This window comes from Rhinopithecus roxellana, chromosome 16, assembly GCF_007565055.1.
Source record: "Rhinopithecus roxellana isolate Shanxi Qingling chromosome 16, ASM756505v1, whole genome shotgun sequence".
NCBI classification, from domain to species: Eukaryota; Metazoa; Chordata; class Mammalia; order Primates; family Cercopithecidae; genus Rhinopithecus; species Rhinopithecus roxellana.
The window spans coordinates 13,717,557-13,739,653 of record NC_044564.1 but is presented as its reverse complement, the minus strand read 5'-3'; the positions used below and the strand labels follow the sequence as shown (position 1 = coordinate 13,739,653).

Genomic DNA, 22,097 nt, shown 5'->3' with positions numbered 1-22,097 from the left:
CGCGCCTCGGCCTCCCAAAGTGCTGTGATTACAGGCGTGAGCCACCGCGCCCGGCCTGATCTCAGCGTTCTGGACACAGACTTCCTGTTGATCACATTGCGTCCTCTCCTCACAAACCCAAGAGTCTATTGACAGTCTAGCTGGGGTGCCCTGCATGCGTCAAAAACTGTTTTATAGATTTTGGGTTGTCTCTTGTAAGGGTCTGCATCTAGAAAAAAATCTTGCTTGATTAAAAACAAAGCTCATTGTGCATTTTCACATCTGTATCTTTTTGCTTTGAGTAGCGAATACACGTGGTCTGGTGGGTGCCTCGCTCTGGAAGAGTGGCTTTCCAAGCCTCTGTTCTGTTTGGCTTTGGACAATCACACACTTACGAATGCCTCGGGACGCCATTCATTCATTCACTCAGTCACTCGTTCACCCAAACACGTCATTATGAAACTGCGACTCTGGATCCATTCATCCCAGGAAGGAGCGTGACTCAAGTGAAATGGGATAAATGTGGGGGCTGGCGGGGCGTAGGGGATGCGGCTGGTTCACATCGCTCAAGTATGCAGGGATCAAAGGCCACCGTTGGAATGTTCTAAGACCTTTGAAGCTTGCAACAAAGGGGTTTCTAAGAAAGTTCAATCCTTAGGACCAGGGGGCAATGCACAGATGGGGCTGCTGGGGGTTGGTGACAGGGACACTCAGATCGGGTGGCGGTGGTAGAGAATGATTAGAGAATTACCAAGTTATTGACCAACAGGGCCAAAGGTTGAGACAAAGGCAGGCAAAATGGTGCATATGACTCAGGGCAGGTTGTTTGGGGGTATCAGAAATGCCTGCGGGAAGTTTTCTCTGAAATAGTCAAAATTGGATCTGATAGCTTATGTCTTTCCAATTGATCTACTAATCATATTTCTTCAAATTTTATATCCCTGACCCTTGTAAAAGGATTGCATTGAAGGCGTATTTTAAGCTGCATTTTAATAAGTCAATAAGAAAGCTCAAAATTATTTAAAGCTTCTTAAAGAGGATTATATTTGATTTCTTGTGGGAATTCTGGGGTGTGGAAGAGAAAGAGGCTCAGTCCTTCTGAGGTTGTTTAACATGAAGGAAATGCATCATTACAGACAAAAACTTTTAACTGTTTTGTTGTTCCAATAGAGATGATTTAGGACAAGGAGACTTTCATTATCTGCTGGCGGCATTAACCGAGCCTGAGGTCTTCCAGGGAGAAGCAATTGCATTTTAAACTTTCCAGCAAATGTGAGGCCCTCCTTTGCGGTTTATTCCCTAACCTTTAAAATGAGAGTTTTCTGATATTCTGAAAAGGGCAGTCGGATTCCCCAGGTATCTGGAAGAGCCCAGCCTGGGTATCATGCATCTTGGGGATGACAAATCTGGGCCTGAGCAGATGTTGAATTCTTGCTTTCTATGGCTGCGTCTACCACTAGGCCCCTTCGCTAAGGCTGGTCTGCAGTTGGGAGCCTTATAGAACCCAGGCTGGTTCCAGGCCACAGTCTCCCTGCTGAGGGGACGCAGGGGTGGGGAGGGAGCCCACTTGGGAACTGAGCAGATAATCCTCTCTGAATTGCCTTAGTTTTTGCTAGTCTTCAATGCCTCAGTCAAGGGAGAAATCCACAGGAGTTAGGCAGGGAGAAGTGACTCGGTTAGGAGCAGGAAGAACAAAGAACCCACATGAAATTGGGCTGGCAGCTTTCTCTACATCCAATCACCTTTGAAGATATTTGGGTCCGAAGAGCTCAAGCGTCTTGCATTTGCCACAGAGGCCTGAGCATTGCTTTCCTAGATCAGACTCTTGCCACCTCCACCTGGAGGGCAGAACCAGACTCCTGGGTACCCCCACCCTCTGCTTTCTCCTCTACCCTCTCCTGTGCCGACTACCAGCCCAGCTTTCCCAAACTGCAGTACTGATCCTACCATGGCCGTGGAACCACAACCATCCATGGCTCCCTATTACCTCTCAAAGAAGATAGCCTGGCACACACTGGCCCCATGACTCACCTTCCCTCTGGTCTGCTGGATCATTTGCTGCTTCCTGTGTTTCCGTCCAGGCTTTTCTGCTATCTTGGCCCGTGCTGTGAAATGCCACACCATAGCTCTGCGTTCAGCATTCAAAATCTTTCTCAAATGCCACCTCTTCTGGGAGGTCTGACCCAAGCCTGGCAGGCAAATGGACTTGCTTTTCAGCATTCTCGTGGCCTGTAAGACTTCCGTTTTGGCATTCCTCTATGCCCAGCTGTTCTGTAAGTGTCTGTCCTCTGCTTGGTTCTGGGGTTGGATGCTTCCAGGAACACCCTCAAGACTGACTATCAAAAAAGTCTAACTCAACTGTCACTCACTGCGTCCCATACCACATGCTCAGAGAAACCTTCTGCCAGTGACCCACCCTCCTCCTGGAGGGCTGGATGGTGAGCTGTCTTCAGTCTCTGGGTCCCCAGAACTTCGCTTATGTCTGTCTTCAAGCTCTGATCTTCCATCTCCCCACAAGCTGTAATAAGGAGCACACACATGTTGTCTGTCCCAGCAGATGGGTGTGGCTCATCCAGATGCAGCACTTGGTGCTGGGATGTTTCCCACAACGTGCTGGCTAATGAGTGCTGTGACCTTACTTGGACATAGGGTCTTTGCAGAGGTAATCAAGTTAAGACTCTCAGGATGATACCATGTTGGATGTAGGGTGGGCCCAAACCTGATGACTGGTGTCCTGACAAGAGAAAGGGGAGGGAGATTTGAGGCACAGAGACACGCAAGGGAGAAGGGCACGTGGAAACGGAGGCAGAGATGGAAGTGATACAGCCACAAGCCAAGGAGCACTGCAGACTGCCAGCAGCCACCCGCAGCCAGGAGAGAGGCCTGGAATGAGTCCCCTCGGAGCACCAGGAGGAACCACTGCTGCTAACACCTTCATTTCAGACTCTGGCTTCCGGAGCTGTGAGATTTCTGCTGCCTTCAGCCACCAAGTTGGTGGCGATTTGTTGCAGCAGCCACAAGAAACAGATACACAGGTGATGGTTAGGAGCCAGGAGTGCATGGTCAGGTCTTCCCAGCCGCTGGTGCTGTGACGTCAACCTCCTCTGGTCTTGGGGCTGCCGGAGCTGCAAGCAGCCTCATACATCTGCCTCTATGTCTTGTGCCAGGCTGACTGGTTTCTCTGTGTGCCAGGATGCTCAGAAGGCTGGGAGGCGCCAACGGGGGGCCAGCATGAGGGACACCTAGTTGGTTTCCGAGCTCTGCCTCTGGTGATTAGCAAGGTGACCCTGGGCACATGTCACCTCTCTGACTAATCTGTAAACCTGGCACAAGAGTAGACCTACTTCTTAGGTCATGACGATGAACCTTCCGTTCATTCATTCAGCAGAGATGCATTGAACACCTACCACGTGCAAGAACTACTCCAGGGCCTGGAGACAGAGCAGTGAGCAAACCAGCCACCAGTCCCCATCCCACAGAGCTTGTCTTAGGGAGAAGAAAAAGATGATGACCCAAATTCAGCAGTAGAATATGTAGTGAGTTGTTGATTGGTGCTGCAGAGAAACACAAAGCCAGGCAGGGGTGTAGTTTCCAGTGGGAGGTTGGGTCAGGAAGGGGCAGGGGTCAGCAGGGGTCAAGTGCCTCACCCTGGGGAAGGCATTGGGCACATAGTAACTGCTCAGCACACATGAGCTGTCTGCACTCCAGACAAGGGACCTAGTCCATTTCTTTCCACAGGATGCTCTTGCCTTCTCTTGCCCCGCATTGGGTTCTGATGCCACTTCCTGGCTCCCTTTCTTGAGCATCTGAATGCCAAGGCAGGTGTCTGGGGGGTGAGTAGGGAACTGGGCCAAACTCTGATGGAGACGTGGGAGGCCGTGGGCTCAGAAGGGCAGCCTAGGAGTCCAGACCCTCTGAGTCCGGACCAGAACTCACGACCCTCTGAGTCTGGACCAGCGTTCACGAGGGCGGAGCCACCGAGACTCTACCAAGCTGGGGGCAGTGGGGCCCAGCCACAGCCGCCTACTCTTTCAGTCATCCCACTTGCTTTTGTTTAGAAGACGAGAAAGTCCAAATGTTTGCAATTTCTTTGAGAACTAAGACAGGAGATTAAGGAGTCAGTGTGGTGGAATTTTTTTTCCTTCTCATCTACCCAACCTAACCAAGTGATATGGTTTGGCTGTGTGTCCCCACCCAAATCTCATGTGGAATTGTGACCCCCACATGTTGAAGGTGGCGTCTGGTGGGAGGTGACTGGATCATGGCGGGTGGTTTCTGCCCCATGCGCCTCTTCCCTTTGCTGATTTTAGCCTGTAGCTTTTAACTATCATAAACCATAACCGTGAGTACAGTGGCTTTTCTGAGTTCTCTGGGTCCTTCGGCAAATTCCTTAAGCTGAGGGTGGTGTTGGGGAGTCCTGAATGGCAGCCAAGCCTCAGCCTCTGCTTACCCTGCATGAGGCTCACAGGTGAAGACGCGGCACTGGTTTACCCCCATTTTGCTCTGTCGGTGCCAATGGTTCCGGGTGTGCGTTCAACTCTCCAGACTTCAGAGGCTGTACTCGCTGAGAACAGGAACAAGCTCCTCTAATAATCAATGCCCCCGCTTTGGCTTTTATTACTTTGGGCAAAATAAAATTTGCTCCTGAATAAGCGAAAGCTCCCTGACAGCCCTGTCGGTGCAAGGTGTCCTATTTGAAAAGATATGAGAGGTGAGGGACAAAAAACGCGAGGCTCCTCCAAGGCAGATGGGGCCCGGCGTGGGCTGGAGGTGACGAGGAGGGGACTCAGAATCTAATGAAGAAGAAAGGGCTGGGCCGGAGATGCTCATCTCAGCCTAGCCCTTTAAAACCAAAATGATGGAGTTCATTTGCATTTAGATCTCCTTGGCTCCCTCTTTTCATCTAAAGACAAATCCTCACAAAAGGCTGCTTAATTAGACCAAATTAGATTTCCGCTCTGCAGCTTGTCATTCATTACAAAATGCTGTTCTTTTTCTATTTTGGTAATTATAGGCTGGTCTATAACCAGTTTGTAAGCATTGACTCTAGCCATTGAATATGACTAGCATTCCTGATTCTGTGCAGAGAGGAGGAAAATTATTCAGTTGCACCAAGTCTGTCTGTTTTATAAGTTGGCTCAAGACCATCGCTGGAGTCTTTTACAATAATGGGCATTCTCACCCCTAATTCTTTCATGATTAATTGTAGGAGCAGCACAGGGCTTGGTAATTTTCAAGACTAAAAGCTAAGTACAAATAGATTTTTCCATGTAGCAATTATGCCATATACTCAGAATCTTTACCTTAGTGATGCAACCCCATTGCATCTAAGAAGCCATCCATGAAAGCATTTATGGCACAACACCTCATGCTTGGCTCACAGTGCTCAGCCATCGTTTGCCCTGGGCACCCTCAGGGAGCTCAGACCTTTTCCCCCATAGTTCATCCCACCATAGTTCATCCCACCGTGGTTCATCCCACTGTAGTTCATCCTACCGTGGTTCATTCCACCGTGGTTCATCCCACCGTGGTTCATGCCACTGTGGTTCATCCCACTGTGGTTCATGCCACTGTGGTTCATGCCACCGTGGTTCATCCCACCGTAGTTCATTCCACCATAGTTCATCCCATCCTCCCAACCACAGAGCCACAGAGTTTCCAGTTTTCAGTTGCAGACACAGAGGCAGCTGGGTGGGTGCATGGGCAAAGGCTTTGGGGGGCTGGGCCTGGTTTGGCTGAGCCAGGGTCCTCCTTGTGGCATTCTTGAAATACTCTTCATTCATCGAACCTGCTGCAGTGCATCGAACCTGCTGATCCAATCACCTCCCACCAGCGATGCTCCCCCGAGTGGCTGGAGGGACGTGCTGCAGAGCCATGGCCTGAGTTCCCTCCAAGGATGGCCCTGTTGGCTTTGCTCAGGCCATTCTGGTTGAAAGGATGTGGGCAGGTGGGCCGAGCTGGTCACCAGGGACAGACGTTGCTGATGGAGGGGGGACACGTAGCATCAACTCCCTCTAATAATAGTGGCCACACTTTTCTACTGCAGATATTGAGGATGGCCTACTACATGTGAATATTCTCATGTAGTAGGCAGTGAATATTCTTATCTGACACCAAGCCTATGAATTAGGTGGTGTCCAGAGACAGGTGCAAGGGTGAGGTCCTTGGCCAAAGTGACGCAGCTAGCAAGCAGGAGAGTGGCAGTAGAACCCAGGTGAGGCTGGCTCTGAGCTCTCCACTGTGCTCCTCTGCCTCCTTGAGCAAGAGAAGCAGATGATGAGGATCTCGATGACACAGTGGAGATACGTTCCAGATAGGAAGTGGCAGAGCTGGTGGGGGGGACCCTGGAGATCAACCAGCTCAGCCCCCTCATTTTGCAGAGGGACTACTGAGGCCAGAGAAGAGGAGAGGGGCCCTTGTCAGCTGTTCTCCTGGACCACCATCCCCAGGAGCCACCAGACTCCCTCTTGCTCCTGGTCCCTGCCCACCTGCCAGAGTCACAAGGTGGGAAACTGGTCAGCTCCACTGCCCACCCACCCTGCTCTGGGTCCAGAGGCTCCAACCCTGTGGGGTCAACAGCAGGGCAGGACAGGGCTTTCCTACTTTTGGCCCTCATAGCTCAACTCCCTAGATAATTTGAGAACAGATTCCAGACCCTGTTCTGGAAGAGCTGCCCCAGATGGCCCAGGCCTGGGAGGGGTAAGCTTCCATAGCAGGCCTGTGTGCCCCACCCCTTAGCACTCAGTCACTTGAACAAAGCATGTGCTGAAGACCTACTGTGCACCGGGCACAGGAGACGCCGCAGCAAATGAGACAAGTCTGCCCTGTGCTCACACAGCTGACCTGCCACGGAGTGAGACGTGGCAGAAACCACCGTTTGATCCATTCATCTCAAAGACGTGGGTACAGGAAGGAAAAGATGTGAGATCCTGTGACTGGGGTTTCTCATGGAGGCTACAGAGGCCGGGGGCTTCTCCAAGGAGGTGATATTTCAGCTAGGAGTTAGGGGGGCCGGGAGCCGAGGAGGAGAGGGAGGTGTCAGCCTGAGCACAGACTTCATGAGAAAAGGGGCCTGAAAGTTCCAGGAGCCGAAAGAAGGCCCGGGGCAGAAAGTGAAGAGTGAAAGAGAGGGCATAAGAAGAAGCCAAGGCTGGCCAGGCGCGGTGGCTCACGCCTGTAATCCCAGCACTTTGGGAGGCCGAGACGGGCGGATCACGAGGTCAGGAGATCGAGACCATCCTGGCTAACACGGTGAAACCCCGTCTGTACTAAAAAATACAAAAAACTAGCCGGGCGAGGTGGCCGGCGCCTGTAGTCCCAGCTACAGGGGAGGCTGAGGCAGGAGAATGGCGTGAACCCGGGAGGCGGAGCTTGCAGTGAGCTGAGATCCGGCCACTGCACTCCAGCCTGGGCGACAGAGCGAGACTCCGTCTCAAAAAAAAAAAGAAAAAGGAAGAGGCCAAGGCTAGGAGCAGAGGTGCCCCGCTTGTGGTCCGGGGGCCCCGTTATCGAAACAAGCCACAGACAGTCCCCATGTATCCACCTTTGGTTGCTCATTTCTTCGCAGCAGGCTGAGACCTGTTAGCTCGAAAGCGCACAAGCACCAAACAAAATTTTCCACATCCAGTTGTTTTAAAAAATCTCCAACAAGCAGAATTTAGCCATTTAGAGCCCACCTGCTTTGCACATCCACAAAGCTATACTCATGTCTGCATGCCGTGAATACGACAGAGCCTGGTGACTGTAAGACCCCAAGTTGCTGCTGCCCTTGGGAGCTCTCTGGGCCCGAGACTCCCTGCCGCGCTGCTAGATGCTTCAGCCCTGTCTCCCCCAAAGTGGCCTCGCACTTCTCCTTCCTGGATGGTGGCCCCTCACTGTAACCTCTGTACAGTCTCATAGACATCCCTCCTTGAGGACTTCCCCTCTCCTGAAACCCCATCCAGGCCCTGCCCACTAAAGCTTGTGTATTTGGCCGGGCGCCGTGGCGCAAGCCTGTAATCCCAGCACTTTGGGAGGCCGAGACGGGCGGATCACGAGGTCAGGAGATCGAGACCATCCTGGCTAATACGGTGAAACCCCGTCTCTACTAAAAAATACAAAAAACTAGCCGGGCGACGAGGCGGGCGCCTGTAGTCCCAGCTACTCGGGAGGCTGAGACAGGAGAATGGCGTGAACCCGGGAGGCGGAGCTTGCAGTGAGCTGAGATCCGGCCACTGCACTCCGTCTCAAAAAAAAAAAAAAACTTGTGTATTTATGTTTTCCCTTTGACTGGCCCCTAATCCTCGAACTCACTCCTTACACTCCTCCCTCCCCAGCAAGATTCTCATCCATCTTTGTGTGTTGGAGGTACCGAGCACAGTGGCTTGCACCCCGTCGGTGGCTGCTGCCTCCACTCTTGCTAGAGGAGGAGAAGCATTGCTGCTGAGGTCTCTGCATCATCTGCCCTAGGAAATGTCAAACCAGAACCAATCATAAAGCAACCCCAGAGGCTGCGAAGAGGAGGGGGTGGGAGGACCCCGTCCTCCAGCCTCCCAGCTTTGTGCTGAAATCAAGAGCCGCCGCTTCCTCTCCCAGCTGACCCCAGCCTTATTAACGGGCTTCGTTTTAGGGACACCTCCTCTGCCTCTGCTATCTGCTATGCTAACAGGTCAGCTGCCATTTTGTGTTAAACTCCTTCTCATTTATTACAATACCACTTTTTATTGACATGGAAATAAAACTTACAATCAATAAGATATTATGAAATATACATCAAAACAAAAGTCACTGGAGCGGGCGTTTTCATCTGTTCTCAGGAAGGAACAAGGGTTTATGGTGGGGGGGGGAGCGTGGAACACTGAACATTTTTCTTCCCTATTACATGATGCGATTTTCAATGAATCTATAAAGAAAATGAAAACATAAATAGAGTAACCAAACAGAATGATCCCTGCAGCTGTCAAAACTTAAAACAGTTCAGTTTTCCTTTGATTTCTGTTTTAAGTTTTGAAAAGTACATAGATCATTCTCTGCTTTTTCCTTTTCTCTCTTTCTTTCTTCCTTTTTTTTTTTTTTTTTTTTTTTCATAGGGAGGCTTTTTCTTAAATCTGCACATTCAGGGTCTGCTGGCTGTGACCTCTGGCAGCTAAACTGACCAAATGATCAAGTGGACTCTGCATTTCTTTCTTAGGCCGCCGGCCTGGCCTCGGTGGGAACCTCTTATTCTGTTTATGACTCCTCAGCGGTGCAGAAAGTTATTCCTTCGCTTGCTGGACACCACATCAAAGGAGGCCCAAGGTGTTTCTTTCTTCTGCTAAAATAGTGTCACCCTGGAGAAAAAGGGGAAAAGAGGGGACCTTCCCGGCTTCTGCACACCTACTGTGTGCTGGGCACCCGTGGTTATTCACCTCCGTGGTCTCGTCTAAATCTTGTCATTACGCCATGGGATGGGGACGGTTATTCCCTGTTTAATGAGTGATGGGAAACTGAGATTCCAAGAGGCCAAGTAACTTGCTCAAAGTCACACAGCAAAGAAGGATCAGAGTCCGGTTCCAATCCCATCTGTCGACCTCAGGTGGGCGCTGGTGAGGGCTGCCAAGGCAGCCTAGTTGGATTCTCATTTTGTTTGTCTTAAGAACGCACCCTTCTGGGCTGGGTGAGGCGGCTCACACCTGTAATCCCAGCACTTTGGGAGGCCAAGGCGGGCAGATCACCTGAGGTCAGGAGTTCGAGACCAGCCTGACCCAACATGGAGAAATACCCTCTCTACTAAAAATAGAAAATCAGGCGGGCGTGGTGGTGCATGCCTGTAATCCCAGCTACTCAGGAGGCTGAGACAGGAGAATCCCTCGAACCCTGGAGGCGGAGGTTGCAGTGAGCCAAGGTCGTGCCATTGCACTCCAGCCTGGGCAACAAGAGCAAAACTCCATCTCAAAACAAAAAACAAAGCAACAGCAACAACAAAACGCACCCTTCCAAAGAGGCCTGACTTGGAGACCCCCATACATAAAGCATATGTTAGAGTGGCCACCCAACTGGCTCAGGACAAGGGGGTCAAGCCCCTGAGGTCCTCTGACCCCCGAGGGGTTGTGGGGCTCTGCGGCAGCCACCCGTCTTTTCCCGTGCCCCCAGTGCAGGCGAGGCTGACACGGACTGACACCTGGGTCTCCCGACTCACAGTCCAGTGCGCTCCTCCCTTCCCCCTGCAGCCTTTCAACAGTGAGGCCATGGCAAGCAAAGGGGGCCACACTGTGAAATGGGATCCATCTAGTTTCATGGTTTCAGACATGCTTCTCCGGCTCTCACCATATGGACTGTCAGAACAGCGAGACTCGGATGGAAACGGCCTTCACTATCCTTCCCAGCCCAGGGCCCACTCCCCACCCCATGCCCACCTCAGCACAGTCTCAGAAGAGAGCACAGTCTTCTCAGGACTGAGTCACATTTTCAAAGCATGTTGTCCTACTGTGATCGCTTCGTCTGCATGTCTTTCCTCTCCCGTCCTCCCATCCTTAAGGAAGAAAGAGTTTCCTAAATTGCTCGACAGGAACCATGGCATCTCCTTCCTGTGGACAAAAAAATTGTCTTTTTTTTTGAGACAGAGCCTCACTCTGTTGCCCAGACTGGAGTGCAGTGGCGCGATCTCGGCTCACTGAAACCTCCACCTCCTGGGTTCAAGGGATTTTCCTGCCTCAGCCTCCTGAGTAGCTGGAATTACAGGTTTCCGCCACCACACCTGGCTAATTTTTTTTGTATTTTAATAGAGACAAGGTTTCTCCATGTTGGCCAGGCTGCTCTCAAACTCCTGACCTCAAGCGATCTGCCCGCCTCAGCCTCCCAAAGTGCTGGGATGACAGGCATGAGCCACTGCACCCTAATTTTTCTTTTTATGTGAGATTCACATAAAATCAACCATCAGCCATTTTCAAGTGTGCAGTTCAGTGGCATTGACTATATTCACAATATTGTACAACCATCACCCCTCTCTAGTTCCAGGACATTTCATCACCCCAAAAGGAAGCTCCGTACCTGAGAGCAGTCACTTCCCCTTCCCTCCCTCCAGCTGCAGGCAACCACCTCTGCTTTCTGTCTCTTCGGATTGACCTATTTGGACATTCTAAATGGGTTCATACATGTGGCCTTTTATGCCTGTCTGGATTTTTTTTTTTTTTTTTTTGAGTCAGAGTCTCGCTCTGTCGCCCAGGCTGGAGTGCAGTGGCCGGATCTCAGCTCACTGCAAGCTCCGCCTCCTGGGTTCACACCATTCTTCTGCCTCAACCTCCTGAGTAGCTGGGACTACAGGCGCCCGCCACCACGCCTGGCTAATTTTTTGTATTTTTAGTAGAGACGGTGTTTCACCGTGTTAGCCAGGATGGTCTCGATCTCCTGACCTCATGATCCGCCCGCCTTGGCCTCCCAAAGTGCTGGGATTACAGGCGTGAGCCACCGCGCCCGGCCTGGATTCTTTTCCTTAGCATAATGCTTTTAGTTTCCATCTACACTGTAACATGGATCAGTGCTTCATTCCTGGTTATGGCTGAATAATATTCCATTGTGCGGATGTGCCAGGTCTTGTTTATTCACTCATTAGGACATTGTGTGGTTTCTGTCTGTTGGCTATTGTGAATAACGCTGCTATGAACATGCAGGTACATGCATTTGAATGCCTGTTTTCTTTTTTGTTGTTGTTAATTTTTGTGGGTGCATAGTAGTTGCATATATGAACACTTGTTTTCAATTCCTTTGGTGTATCACTAGAAGTGGCATTGCTGGGTCATATAGGGTAATTTCATTTCTTTCTTTCCTTCCTTCCTTCCTTCCTTCCTTCCTTCCTTCCTTCCTTCCTTCCTTCCTTCCTTCCTTTCTTTCTTTCTTTTCTTTCCTCTTTCTCTCTTTCTTTCTGATGGAGTCTCGCTCTGTCACCCAGGCTGGAGTGCAGTGGCATGCTCTTGGCTCACTGCAGCCTCTGCCTCCCGGGTTCAAGCGATTCTCCTGCTTCAGCCTCCCCTGTAGCTGGGACTACAGGCATGCGCCAGCACGCCCAGCTAAGTTTTTTATTTTTAGTAGAGACGGGGTTTCACCATGTTGGCCAGGCTAGTCTCAAACCGAGAGCCACGGCGCCTGGCCCTCATCTTTACCTTTTTGAGGAACAGTCAAGCAGATGTGTTAATTATATAACTAGTTCTCTAGTCATACAAATGGAGACGGAGCTGCTGGTCATTCAAAATAGCAGAGTCTAACAGTGGCCAGTAGGTGGTATGACTACTTTTTATTAGGAAGCTTCCAGGCCCTCTGCTGAGAACTCTGCCTACATTGTGAAATGCTCTACCACCCTCCGAGCTGGAGGCTCTCGTGATACCTACCGTAAGGAAACCGAGACTCGGAGTTCAAGCATTAGAACTTGCCCAAGGTCACGCAGACTTGAGAAGCCAGGGTTCTAATTCAGGTGGCTCGGCCCCCAAGCTCATGTTCTTAATCACTAAACTGTCATGTCCCGATCATGCGCCAGTTGGTTTCTGTTTGGATTGCAGTGTGACAGGGTAGAGGCTGGCAGTGGCAGATCTCTGCTCCTAATTATGCCAGGCTCAGACTGTTATGAAAATGAGTTTGCCTTCCTTGAGCACGCCCCAGCTGTGAGCAGCGGGAGCTGGCCGGCGGGTGGCTGGAATGAAACCCCACGCAGTGGATAACCCACCAAACAGATAAGTGACACTTGACTGCAAAATACGACGCCGAGTGATTGCCCTCCATGGCGGCGGTGAGCTCCATCCCTCCGTTCCTTCAGAAAACAGCATGTTGTCCCCAGAACAGCTCCCATTTATTGGGCACTTACTCCATGTCCACCAAGGTGCAGAGATCATCTAACCACAGACCGAAGAGGGGATATCGTTTTCCCATTTTACAGACAAGGAATCAGGGCCCAGGTAGTTTTCGTAAACAGGTGACGAGCACGCAGGTGTCATTAACCGAGCTGATGTCAGCCCAGGTGCTGGGATGTGAGAACACACACCTCCTCTTTTTATTTATTTATTTATTTATTTATTTATTTATTTATTTATTTATTTATTTATTTTGAGAGGGAGTCTCGCTCTGTCGCCCAGGCTGTAGTGCAGTGGCGGGATCTCAGCTCACTGCAAGCTCCGCCTCCCGGGTTCACGCCATTCTCCTGCCTCAGCCTCCAGAGTAGCTAGTACCACAGGTGCCCGCCACCACACCCGGCTAATTTTTTTTTTTTTTTTTTTAGTATTTTTAATAGAGATGGGGTTTCACTGTGTTAGCCAGGATGGTCTCGATCTCCTGACCTCGTGATCTGCCTGCCTCGGCCTCCCAAAGTGCTGGGATTACAGGCGTGAGCCACCACGCCTGGCCCACACACCTCCTCCTAATCAGAGGCATCATCGCTTTTGGGGACTTCAGATTTTGCTCAGGAGGAGAAGTTTCTAGGAGTTCCTTCCCCAGGACGGTGAGCTGCCTCCTGCGAGTGACTTGGCTCTGTTCATAATCTCAGATGATACCTAGCCAGTTTTTATTGCTCTTTAAAAAAATATATCCCATCGAGGTATTAGTTCCTTGCCACCTCTCAAGTTCGCCTTTTGTCAAAACGCTGCGCATTTCCCCCTCATTCCCCTAAACCTGCTGTTGAGTTACCGGCCCCCAGAGGCCATGGACTCGGAGCGGATGCATCCCCGCACCTCGCTGCTCGCTGCCTTCTCCGGGTGTAATCAAACATCAAGCTAAGTAGCAAATAAATCTCTCGATCTCATAAGCTGCACAGCGAGATCATGTAAATGCAAATGAAGGACCTGATTTCAAGCTGTCGAGGGGGAGGGGAAGGAATGCTGGGGCCCTGTCACCGTGACCGCCTCACACGGCAAGCAAGGGCCATACATCAGCCGCCAGAACAGAGCAGGCAGCGGGAAGGGAGGCCGGGCTGTCCCGGGGAGCGGGGACCAGGCAGGCGGCAGAGCGCAGGCAGCCCAGAGCCGTGGGAACCAGACAGGCCTGGACAGGGTGGCGGGGCAGCATGAGGACGCCTGGAGGGGCTCCCCACGGTCCGCAGCTCCCTTTGGACCCGAGCTGGGAGCTGCTATGGCAGTCTTAACAGTAAGACAGCAGTAATAGAAACTGTCCTTTACTGAGCAACCTCCTGGGCCAGGTGCCATGAAACACTCTACCTACAACCTCAGGAGGTTTTGCAGGTGAGGAAAGAGAAGACCAGACAAGGCGAGGGACTTGCCCAAGATCATACGGGAAGTGGCGGGGCTGGGAGTCCAACTCAGCTCTGCGTGTGAATTAGTATGCCAGCTACCAAATTCTCCTCCGTGACCCCCCGGCCCCAGCCACCAGCTGTCATCTTAGCCTCCATTATAAACCCGAACGGAATTGCAATGACACAGAAGAGACTTTTTCATAGATAAAATGGAAACATATAACTTAACTCTGTTGTGTGGCTTTTTAAATTATAAGAGTAAAACCTCACTACCAAAAAAAGGGCCCACATCCGTAAGCACATGTCCTCACACACCACAGTTACAGGGCTGGGTTTCCTTCCAGTATTTTTTTCAATGCATTTTTTTTTTTTTTTTGGTTTTTAACGTGGTCGTAACAGTAGTCTATGTAGAATTTCGAATCTGGCTGTGTTTTTTTTTTTTTTCACTTGACATTATTTATACGCCTTTGATCACACATGGATGTGGTCTTCTTGTGCGTGGCTTTTTCGTATCGTTATGCAATGTTCAACTGACGCTCACACAATGCACAGGGTTCAAAGCATCGGGCTTCTAAGAGAATGCCTGAGCCCTTTGATGCATAATGCACCTTATTTTACATGATTGTTTATCTGAGGTTCTCATTATGGAAATAAATAAATATCCTCTATGCTAATAATGATCACAATTTGCATTTATATTGTGCTTTTCATTCGAGGATCTTAAGTTGTTTTACAATAATGAACTACCCCTCCATGAGCACAATGGTATGCGTGTGCATATGTATGCATGGGTCTAGCTGTATACAGATATTTATTTAATAACTACCAGGCAATGGGATTTCACATAACTGCGCTTTAACAGAACGCAGGAGAGTGAGAGGAGGCTTTTCAACTGTCGAACAAACATTCATTTAGTTGAGACGCAGGGCTAGAGGGTTAATGAGCTACACTATGTGTGGTTGCCAGGAAGTGGGGAGTGATTGATTCCTTTGAGGGGCTTGCTCGTGATGGAATGAGCGTCTTTGGTGGGTCTGAAACTCAGGCATCGAACTCCCTGACAGAAAACCTGCCACTTTGGAAGTGACCACTGGCCCATTTGTCTGGACTAAGATCCGATTCAAGGCTGTCTCAGCAACAAAGCCAGCTGGCTTCCCTCCTTTTTGCCTCTTCATTTCTCATTTCTTATGTCTGGATTTTTAAGATATCTCGTGCAAAATCCACAAGGTCTTTTAAGAGGCACACCTGTTTTGCAATAAGAAATGAGGGCTAGTTAAGGGAAAAAAAAAGTAGATTGGGTGGGAAATGATTATACTTGAGTTGCAAGGCTGGGTCACGTGTTTTGAAGAAGTTGTACCATGCAAATGGGCTTTGGTGAAGCTCCAGGTCTAGAGACTTTCGTTCCTGGGTCCCAGGTAGCTTCGGATCAAAGCCTGTGGGAAGCGATACCTGCACCTGCCTCTAGCTAGCCCCAGTAGTTCTCACAGCGACGGGCTGCTCCGAGGGGGCTTCCGGGCGCCGGGGCTGCCTGCCCAGCTGGTTCCCAGTGTGGGTTTCCAGGGCCTGGTCCTTCATGATGGGGAGTGGAGGGAGCTGATATTGCAGGAGGAGCCCAGAGAATCCCAGGACCCCCTGGGACGGGGAGAGAGATGGTTTTAATTAGAGCTGAGAGATGGGAAATAAGGCAGAGAGGAATGACATCTTAATGAGGTTTAATGAAGCTGTCTGCTGATGGGGACAGCTGTCACCCAGAGCTGTATTCCAGCCAAGCCACTTTGTGATGGAGGAAACTTGGAAAAAGGCAGTTTGAAGGCAGCTGAGGAGGGAGAGGTGGTCAGACTTGGAGCTGGGATTTTTCTCCATTTGCCTCTTAATTCCAACACCTCATTGACAAGGGATTCCAGCTAGTGGACCATATTAAAATAGCCTCCAACCTTTCAAAATTCCCTGTTGTGCAAAACTAAGGTGTGCCTCTTAAAAGACCTTGTGGATTTTGCACAAGATGTTTTAAAAATTCAGACATAAGAAATGAGAAGCGCAAGGATTTTGAGGGCTGAAAGGGGTCTCTTCCCTTTTTGAGCCTTGGCTCCTTGCTTGTCCAGTGGGGATACCATGGCCTCCCTTATAGAGTTGTTGTGAGAGTTGGGGGGTGGCTGGGAGTTAAGCACAGAGGTGTGATGTCCAGGAGAGGTGAGATTAACCCCAGCTCTTCTATTGACTATCTGGGTGGTGTTGGACAAGCGTGAACCTCTTTAAGCTTCAGTTTTCCCATCTGTAAAATGGGGAAACCTACTAGACGCTGAAGTTGGCAGAGTTCAGGGAGAAGCAAAAGCACTCTTCCGACATGCTCAGCACATAGTAAGCGCTCAATAAAGAGGGCACAGGACATCCCATGTGCCCTGCATGGAGGAGGTGCACAACAAATCTTGATTCTCTTCCTTCTTTCTTTCTTCACTGCGCGGTGGTTCTAAGGGATCCCTGTGCAGGGAGGGTGATCTCAGCCTCCACATGGCCCAATAGCCAGGCCAGCTGTCCCAGGACCTTTGCACATTCCAGTTTGGGACCTGTCTGGGAGACCCCTTTTGTCTCTGCACATGGCCACCTCTCATCCTGGCCTAGGCTGGTGGGGTAGGCTGATGGGGTCCCGGGTGGCTGATCAGAGCTGAGATTTGGGACTCAGTCTCATCTGTTTCATGGATGTCAGAGTGAGGTTACCCAGCATCCTAGTGTGTTTGTGCTGCTGTAACAAAATACCTGACATGGGGCAATACAGAAAGAACAGAAATTTGTTTCTCACCGTTCTAGGGGCTGGGAGTTCAAGATCAATGTGCTGGTGGTTTCTGTGTCTGCTGAGAGCCTGGTCTTTGCTTCCAACATGATGCCCTTGTTGCAGTATCCCCCGGGGTGGGGACGAATGTTGTATCCTCACGTGGCAGATGGACAGAAGGGGATAAAAAGGGCGAACTAGGCCGGGCGCGGTGGCTCAAGCCTGTAATCCCAGCACTTTGGGAGGCTGAGGCGGGTGGATCACGAGGTCAGGAGATCGAGACCATCCTGGCAAACATGGTGAAATCCCGTCTCTACTAAAAATACAAAAAATTAGCCAGGCGTGGTGGCGGCGCCTGTAGTCCCAGCGACTCGGAGGCTGAGCCGGGAGAATGGCGTAAACCCGGGAGGCGGAGCTTGCAGTGAGCCGAGATCGCGCCACTGCACTCCAGCCTGGGTGACAGAGCGAGACTCTGTCTCAAAAACAAACAAACAAACAAAAAAGGCGAACTCCCTCCACCAAGGCCTCTTATAAGGGCACCTATTCCCCCACGAGTGCAGAGCCCTCATGACTCAACCACCCCCTAAAGGCCACACCCCTGGACACTGTCTCATTTGGATTAAGTTTCAGCATGAGTTTGGAGGTGATAAAAACGTTCAGACCATAGCACCATGGAAAAGCAGGTGACCATCAAGCCTCAGGTGCCCCTGTGTTTTGATGGCAGCTGAACTCAGATGTCTGTCACAACCTGCTTGCCCGTGTCTGAAAGTTCAGGGTCAGGAGCTCCTCTGAGTGCCTCTCTCTGTAGGTTCTTAGCAGGCTTCACACAGCCCCCCTGAGATGCCCAGAGACCACACCTCTGACAGGCAGCTTTTCTCTGTAGGCTTCTAGAAGGCCCCACTGAACAAGCTGGGAAAGGAGGCCAAGGGTCAGTGCTGGGCCCTCACACCTCTGGCTCCATGCCGCTCCCTGCACTAAGTCCCCTTGGCTCTCTTGCCCGCCCTGTCTACCTCTGGAAACTTCTTCAGGTCAGTTCTTCCCAAAATGCCAATTCAAGACCTGTATGTGTCTCTCTTTTCCTGGCTACCCTTCGCCCAACCCAGTCAAGACATCTGCCTGGGTCCCAGTCACTTTAGTCCTGAACAGCAGCTCCTCCGTCATTTTGTTCAACATTGTTATAATGCTGATGAGAAAAGAAATCAATGTCCAACTGGGGCCACTGTCTGCGTGGCGTCTGCATGTTCTTCCTATGTCTGTGTGGGTTTTTCTCCAGGCACTCTGGTTTCCTTCCACATCCCAGAGGTGTGCACATTAGTGAACTGGCGCATCTAATGGTCCCAGTATGAGTGGGCATGGGTGTGTGTGGGTGTGCCCTGTGATGGGATGGCGCCCTGTCCAGGGTCAGTGCCTGCCAGGTGTCCTGAGCTGCTGGGACAGGTTCCCACCACTTGCAACTCTGAACCGAAATAAGTGGATCGGAAACACGAATGAACAAAGGAGTACAAAGTATTAAAAACAAAAATCTGTGGTGGGCGTGGTGGCTCACTCCTGTAATCCCAGCATTTTGGGAGGCCGAGGAGGGCAGATCACTTGAGGTCAGGAGTTCCAAACCAGCCTGACCAACATGGAGAAACCCCATCTCTACCAAAAATACAAAATTAGCTGGGTGTGGTGGTGCACGCCTGTATTCCCAGCTACTCAGGAGGCTGAGGCAAGAGAATCACTTGAACCCGGGAGGCGGAGGTTGCAGTGAGCCAAGATTGTGCCATTGCACTCCAGCCTGGGCAACAAGAGCGAAACTCTGTCTCAAAATCTGTAAAGTTCTGTATATGATCATCATACAAATGCACGACTGTGGACAAAGCGTAGAAGAGCACTCAGCAAGCCCTTCGGATTGATGATGTTTGTTTTTTACCTGCACAATCGTAGGAGGGCTCTTGGCAATTTTGACTTTGCAAACATTTATTCCTTGATTTAACCCATTACCACTCTGACTGCTGTCACTCATGGATTTCCCCCAAACTGGGTAAATAATGATCTCATTTGTTTTTATTAATCTTTCTTGAATGTATGGGTAGCTCACATTTACATCAATATTCAATATTAGAAGTATTTTGGTGGTTATTGAGTTTGGTGATGTTTTTGTGACCAGATTGTGCCATAGGAACTTAATTCTTGTTATCTATTAGCCTATGTTAAAATTGGGTTTCTTATATGTTGTTTTGCTTAAAGTTGCAATTTCCAAAAACATATTGATGATGTTGAGTGAGGGCTTACTGTTTTTTTTTTTTTTTTTTTTGAGACGGAGTCTCGCTCTGTCGCCCAGGCTGGAGTGCAGTGGCCAGATCTCAGCTCACTGCAAGCTCCGCCTCCCGGGTCCACGCCATTCTCCTGCCTCAGCCTCCCAAGTAGCTGGGACTACAGGCGCCCACCACCTCACCCGGCTAGTTTTTGTATTTTTTAGTAGAGACGGGGTTTCACCGTGTTAGCCAGGATGGTCTCGATCTCCTGACCTCGTGATCCGCCCGTCTCGGCCTCCCAAAGTGCTGGGATTACAGGCTTGAGCCACCGCGCCCGGCCGGGCTTACTGTTAAGTTTTCTGAAGGGATAGCTCTTCCCATGAACCTCAGTCTATATACTGAATAGTGGACTTTTGCCAGGCACGGTGGCTCACTCCCATAATCTCAGCACTTTGGGAGGCCAAGGCAGGAGGATTGCTTGAGGCCAGGAGTTCGAGACCCGTCTGGGCAACATCATGAGACCCCCCCATCTCTACAAATAATTTAAACATTATCTGGGAGTGGTGATGTAGGCCTGTAGTTCTAGATACTCTGGAGGCTGAGGTGGGAGGCTCACTTGAGCCTGGAATGTCGAGGCTGTAGCAAGCTGTGATTGTGCCCCTGTACTCCAGCCTAGGCAATGGAGCAAGACCCAGTCTCAAAAAAGAACCCCCCGCAAAACAAAAAAAAACAAACGACAGCAACAAAAACAGCAGACTTTACCTGGGGTTCTCCTGTGTGTAAGGCACTGTGCTGTGCACCATTGTGTGGGGGCAGAGAAGGCCAGGAAGTCAAGACTCACCTGTTCCATATGAGCCAAGCCCCACCTGTAGAGATGAGGTCTGTGCACATGAAAAGACAATCAAGCCCAGGTCATCTATGCTAAATGCCGGCTCATGAAGTAGGAGGCAGCAAAGACTGTGGAGTCAGATGTGGGCTCAGACCCGCCTTGGACACTCAGCTGTATGGCTTTGAGCAATCAGGGCCCTCCAGCTGTCCATGGCTTCTTTTCCATACCTGTGAAATTGACATGGTGATTACACCACGTTGCAGGATTGTTTTATGAATTGGCAGTAACAGGGGAGCCGGGCACACAGATGCCAGGATTATAGATGTTTGATGAGCACATGGCCAGGTGGGTGTCCAGTTAGCCTGTCTTGTGGGGCAGATGAGCTGGTAATGGGTGGATGTGCTGCTTGTCTAGGGCATTTGCACGTGAACGAAGGGACTCTGAGACACACTGTACTTGCACCTAAAGGGCTGGATTGTGGACAGTGGGATTTCAGGCCATGGAGGTATCTGGGGCCAGGAATAGAGGGGAAGGTTGCCGAGGACTCCCGCGGCTCCAGCCCGGGCAGACACAGCCATGCTCATTTCATTGTGCTTTGCTTTATTGTGCTTTGCATGCAGGAGTCCTCACAAAGCCCCGTTGGTGGCCTCCAGCTGCGCCCAAGTGAGGCCCAGGGTCCCCTGGGGTTTCCTACCCATGACCCTCTCTGACACTGCGGTGTAGTGCAGCCTGCTCAAGAGGGAAGGAAGTCCAGGCACCAGGGCAGAAGGCTGAGAGGTTGATAGGGCTTTTCTGAGTGTCCAAATCTGCTTCTCGGCTGAATTCCTGGGAAGTTCTGCTTCATCCTTCCAGGTGACGCTACGGTCTGGAAAAGTCCTGGGAGATGAGAAAAACACTGCTATGGGCATTTTGGGGGATTTCAGGATGAGACTCTCTAGTCTAAGAAGCATAGACCAGAGAATCCCTTTGGAAAAAAAAAAGTCATTGTGTTGTTGTTGCTGTGGTTTATCTGGTGCCTGTGTTCATGCAGTTCTCATGTGAAGCTGGGTCTCCGGTGTGGACAGAGAGCACATTGCTCCGTCAGCAGGGGGTTGGGGGAAAGGGCTGGCAGACACAGTCATGGATGAATGGCTCCTGGGGGAGGGCAGCAGGTGGCAGGTACAGTGTGAAGGGCACACATCGGGTCAACAACATCATGACCCCTAAAGCCCCCGGTGCTATCTTCAGTCACTGCCCCAACCCAGGGGTCCTGCACTCCTGACTTCTAAACCCAGAGATGAGTTCTGCTGGTGTCTGGCTGCATCTGCTTGGAGCAGTGCACCTCTGTGTGTCTGGCTTCCTTCATGCCACACTTTGTGTGAGGACCACATATGTGGTGGCCCACAGTAATCTTTCATTTTCAGAGTTTCTTTCTTTTCTTTTCCTTCCTTCCTTCCCTCCTTTCTTTTTCTTTCTTCTTTTTCCTTTCCTTTCCTTTCCCTCCCTCCCTCCCTCCCTCCCTCCCTCCCTCCCTCTCTCTCTCTCTCTTTCTTTCTTTCTTTCTTTCTTTCTTTCTTTCTTTCTTTCTTTTTTCTTTCTTTCTTTCTCTCTCTCTTTCCTTCCTTCCTTCTTTCCTTCCTTCCTTCCTTCCTTCCTTCCTTCCTTCCTTCCTCCTTCCCTCTCCTTTCCTTTCCTTTCCCTTCCCTTCCCTTCCTTCCTTCCCTCCCTCCCTCTCTCCTTCCTTCCTTCCTTTCTCTCTCTCCCTTCCTTCCTTCTTTTCCTTTCCTTTCCTTTCTCCTTTCCTTTCCCTCCCTTCCTTCCTTCCTTCCTCCCTCTCCCTCTCCTTTCCATTCTTTCCTTTCCTTTCCATTCCTTTCCTTTCCCTTCCCTTCCCTTCCCTCCCTCCCTCCTTCCCTCCCTCCCTCCCTCCCTCCCTCCTTTTCCTTCCTTCCTTCCTCCTTCCCTCCCTCCCTCCCTCTCTCCTTCCTTCCTTCCTTTCTCTCTCTCTCTCTTTCTCCCTTCCTTCCTTTCCTCCTTCCCTCCTTTCCTCCTTCTCTCCCTCCCTCACTCACTCCCTCTCTCCTTCCTTCCTCCCTTCCTCCCTTCCTTCCTTTCTCT

The 22,097-nt window shown here is 50.6% G+C and overlaps 1 protein-coding gene across 2 annotated transcripts in view; it reads left to right on the top strand.

Moving 5' to 3' along the window:
• CFAP77 (cilia and flagella associated protein 77) overlaps positions 1–22,097 on the top strand; it is a 167,815-nt gene that overhangs the window by 64,520 nt on the left and 81,198 nt on the right. The window contains exon 2 of one of the 2 annotated variants that reach the window (XM_010372829.1): positions 9,149–9,252. The exons of the other annotated variant lie outside the window; for it this stretch is intronic. Within the exon in view, the coding sequence (XP_010371131.1) occupies positions 9,149–9,252 (104 nt within the window). The remainder of the gene's footprint in view (positions 1–9,148; positions 9,253–22,097) is intronic. 2 annotated transcript variants of the gene reach the window in all.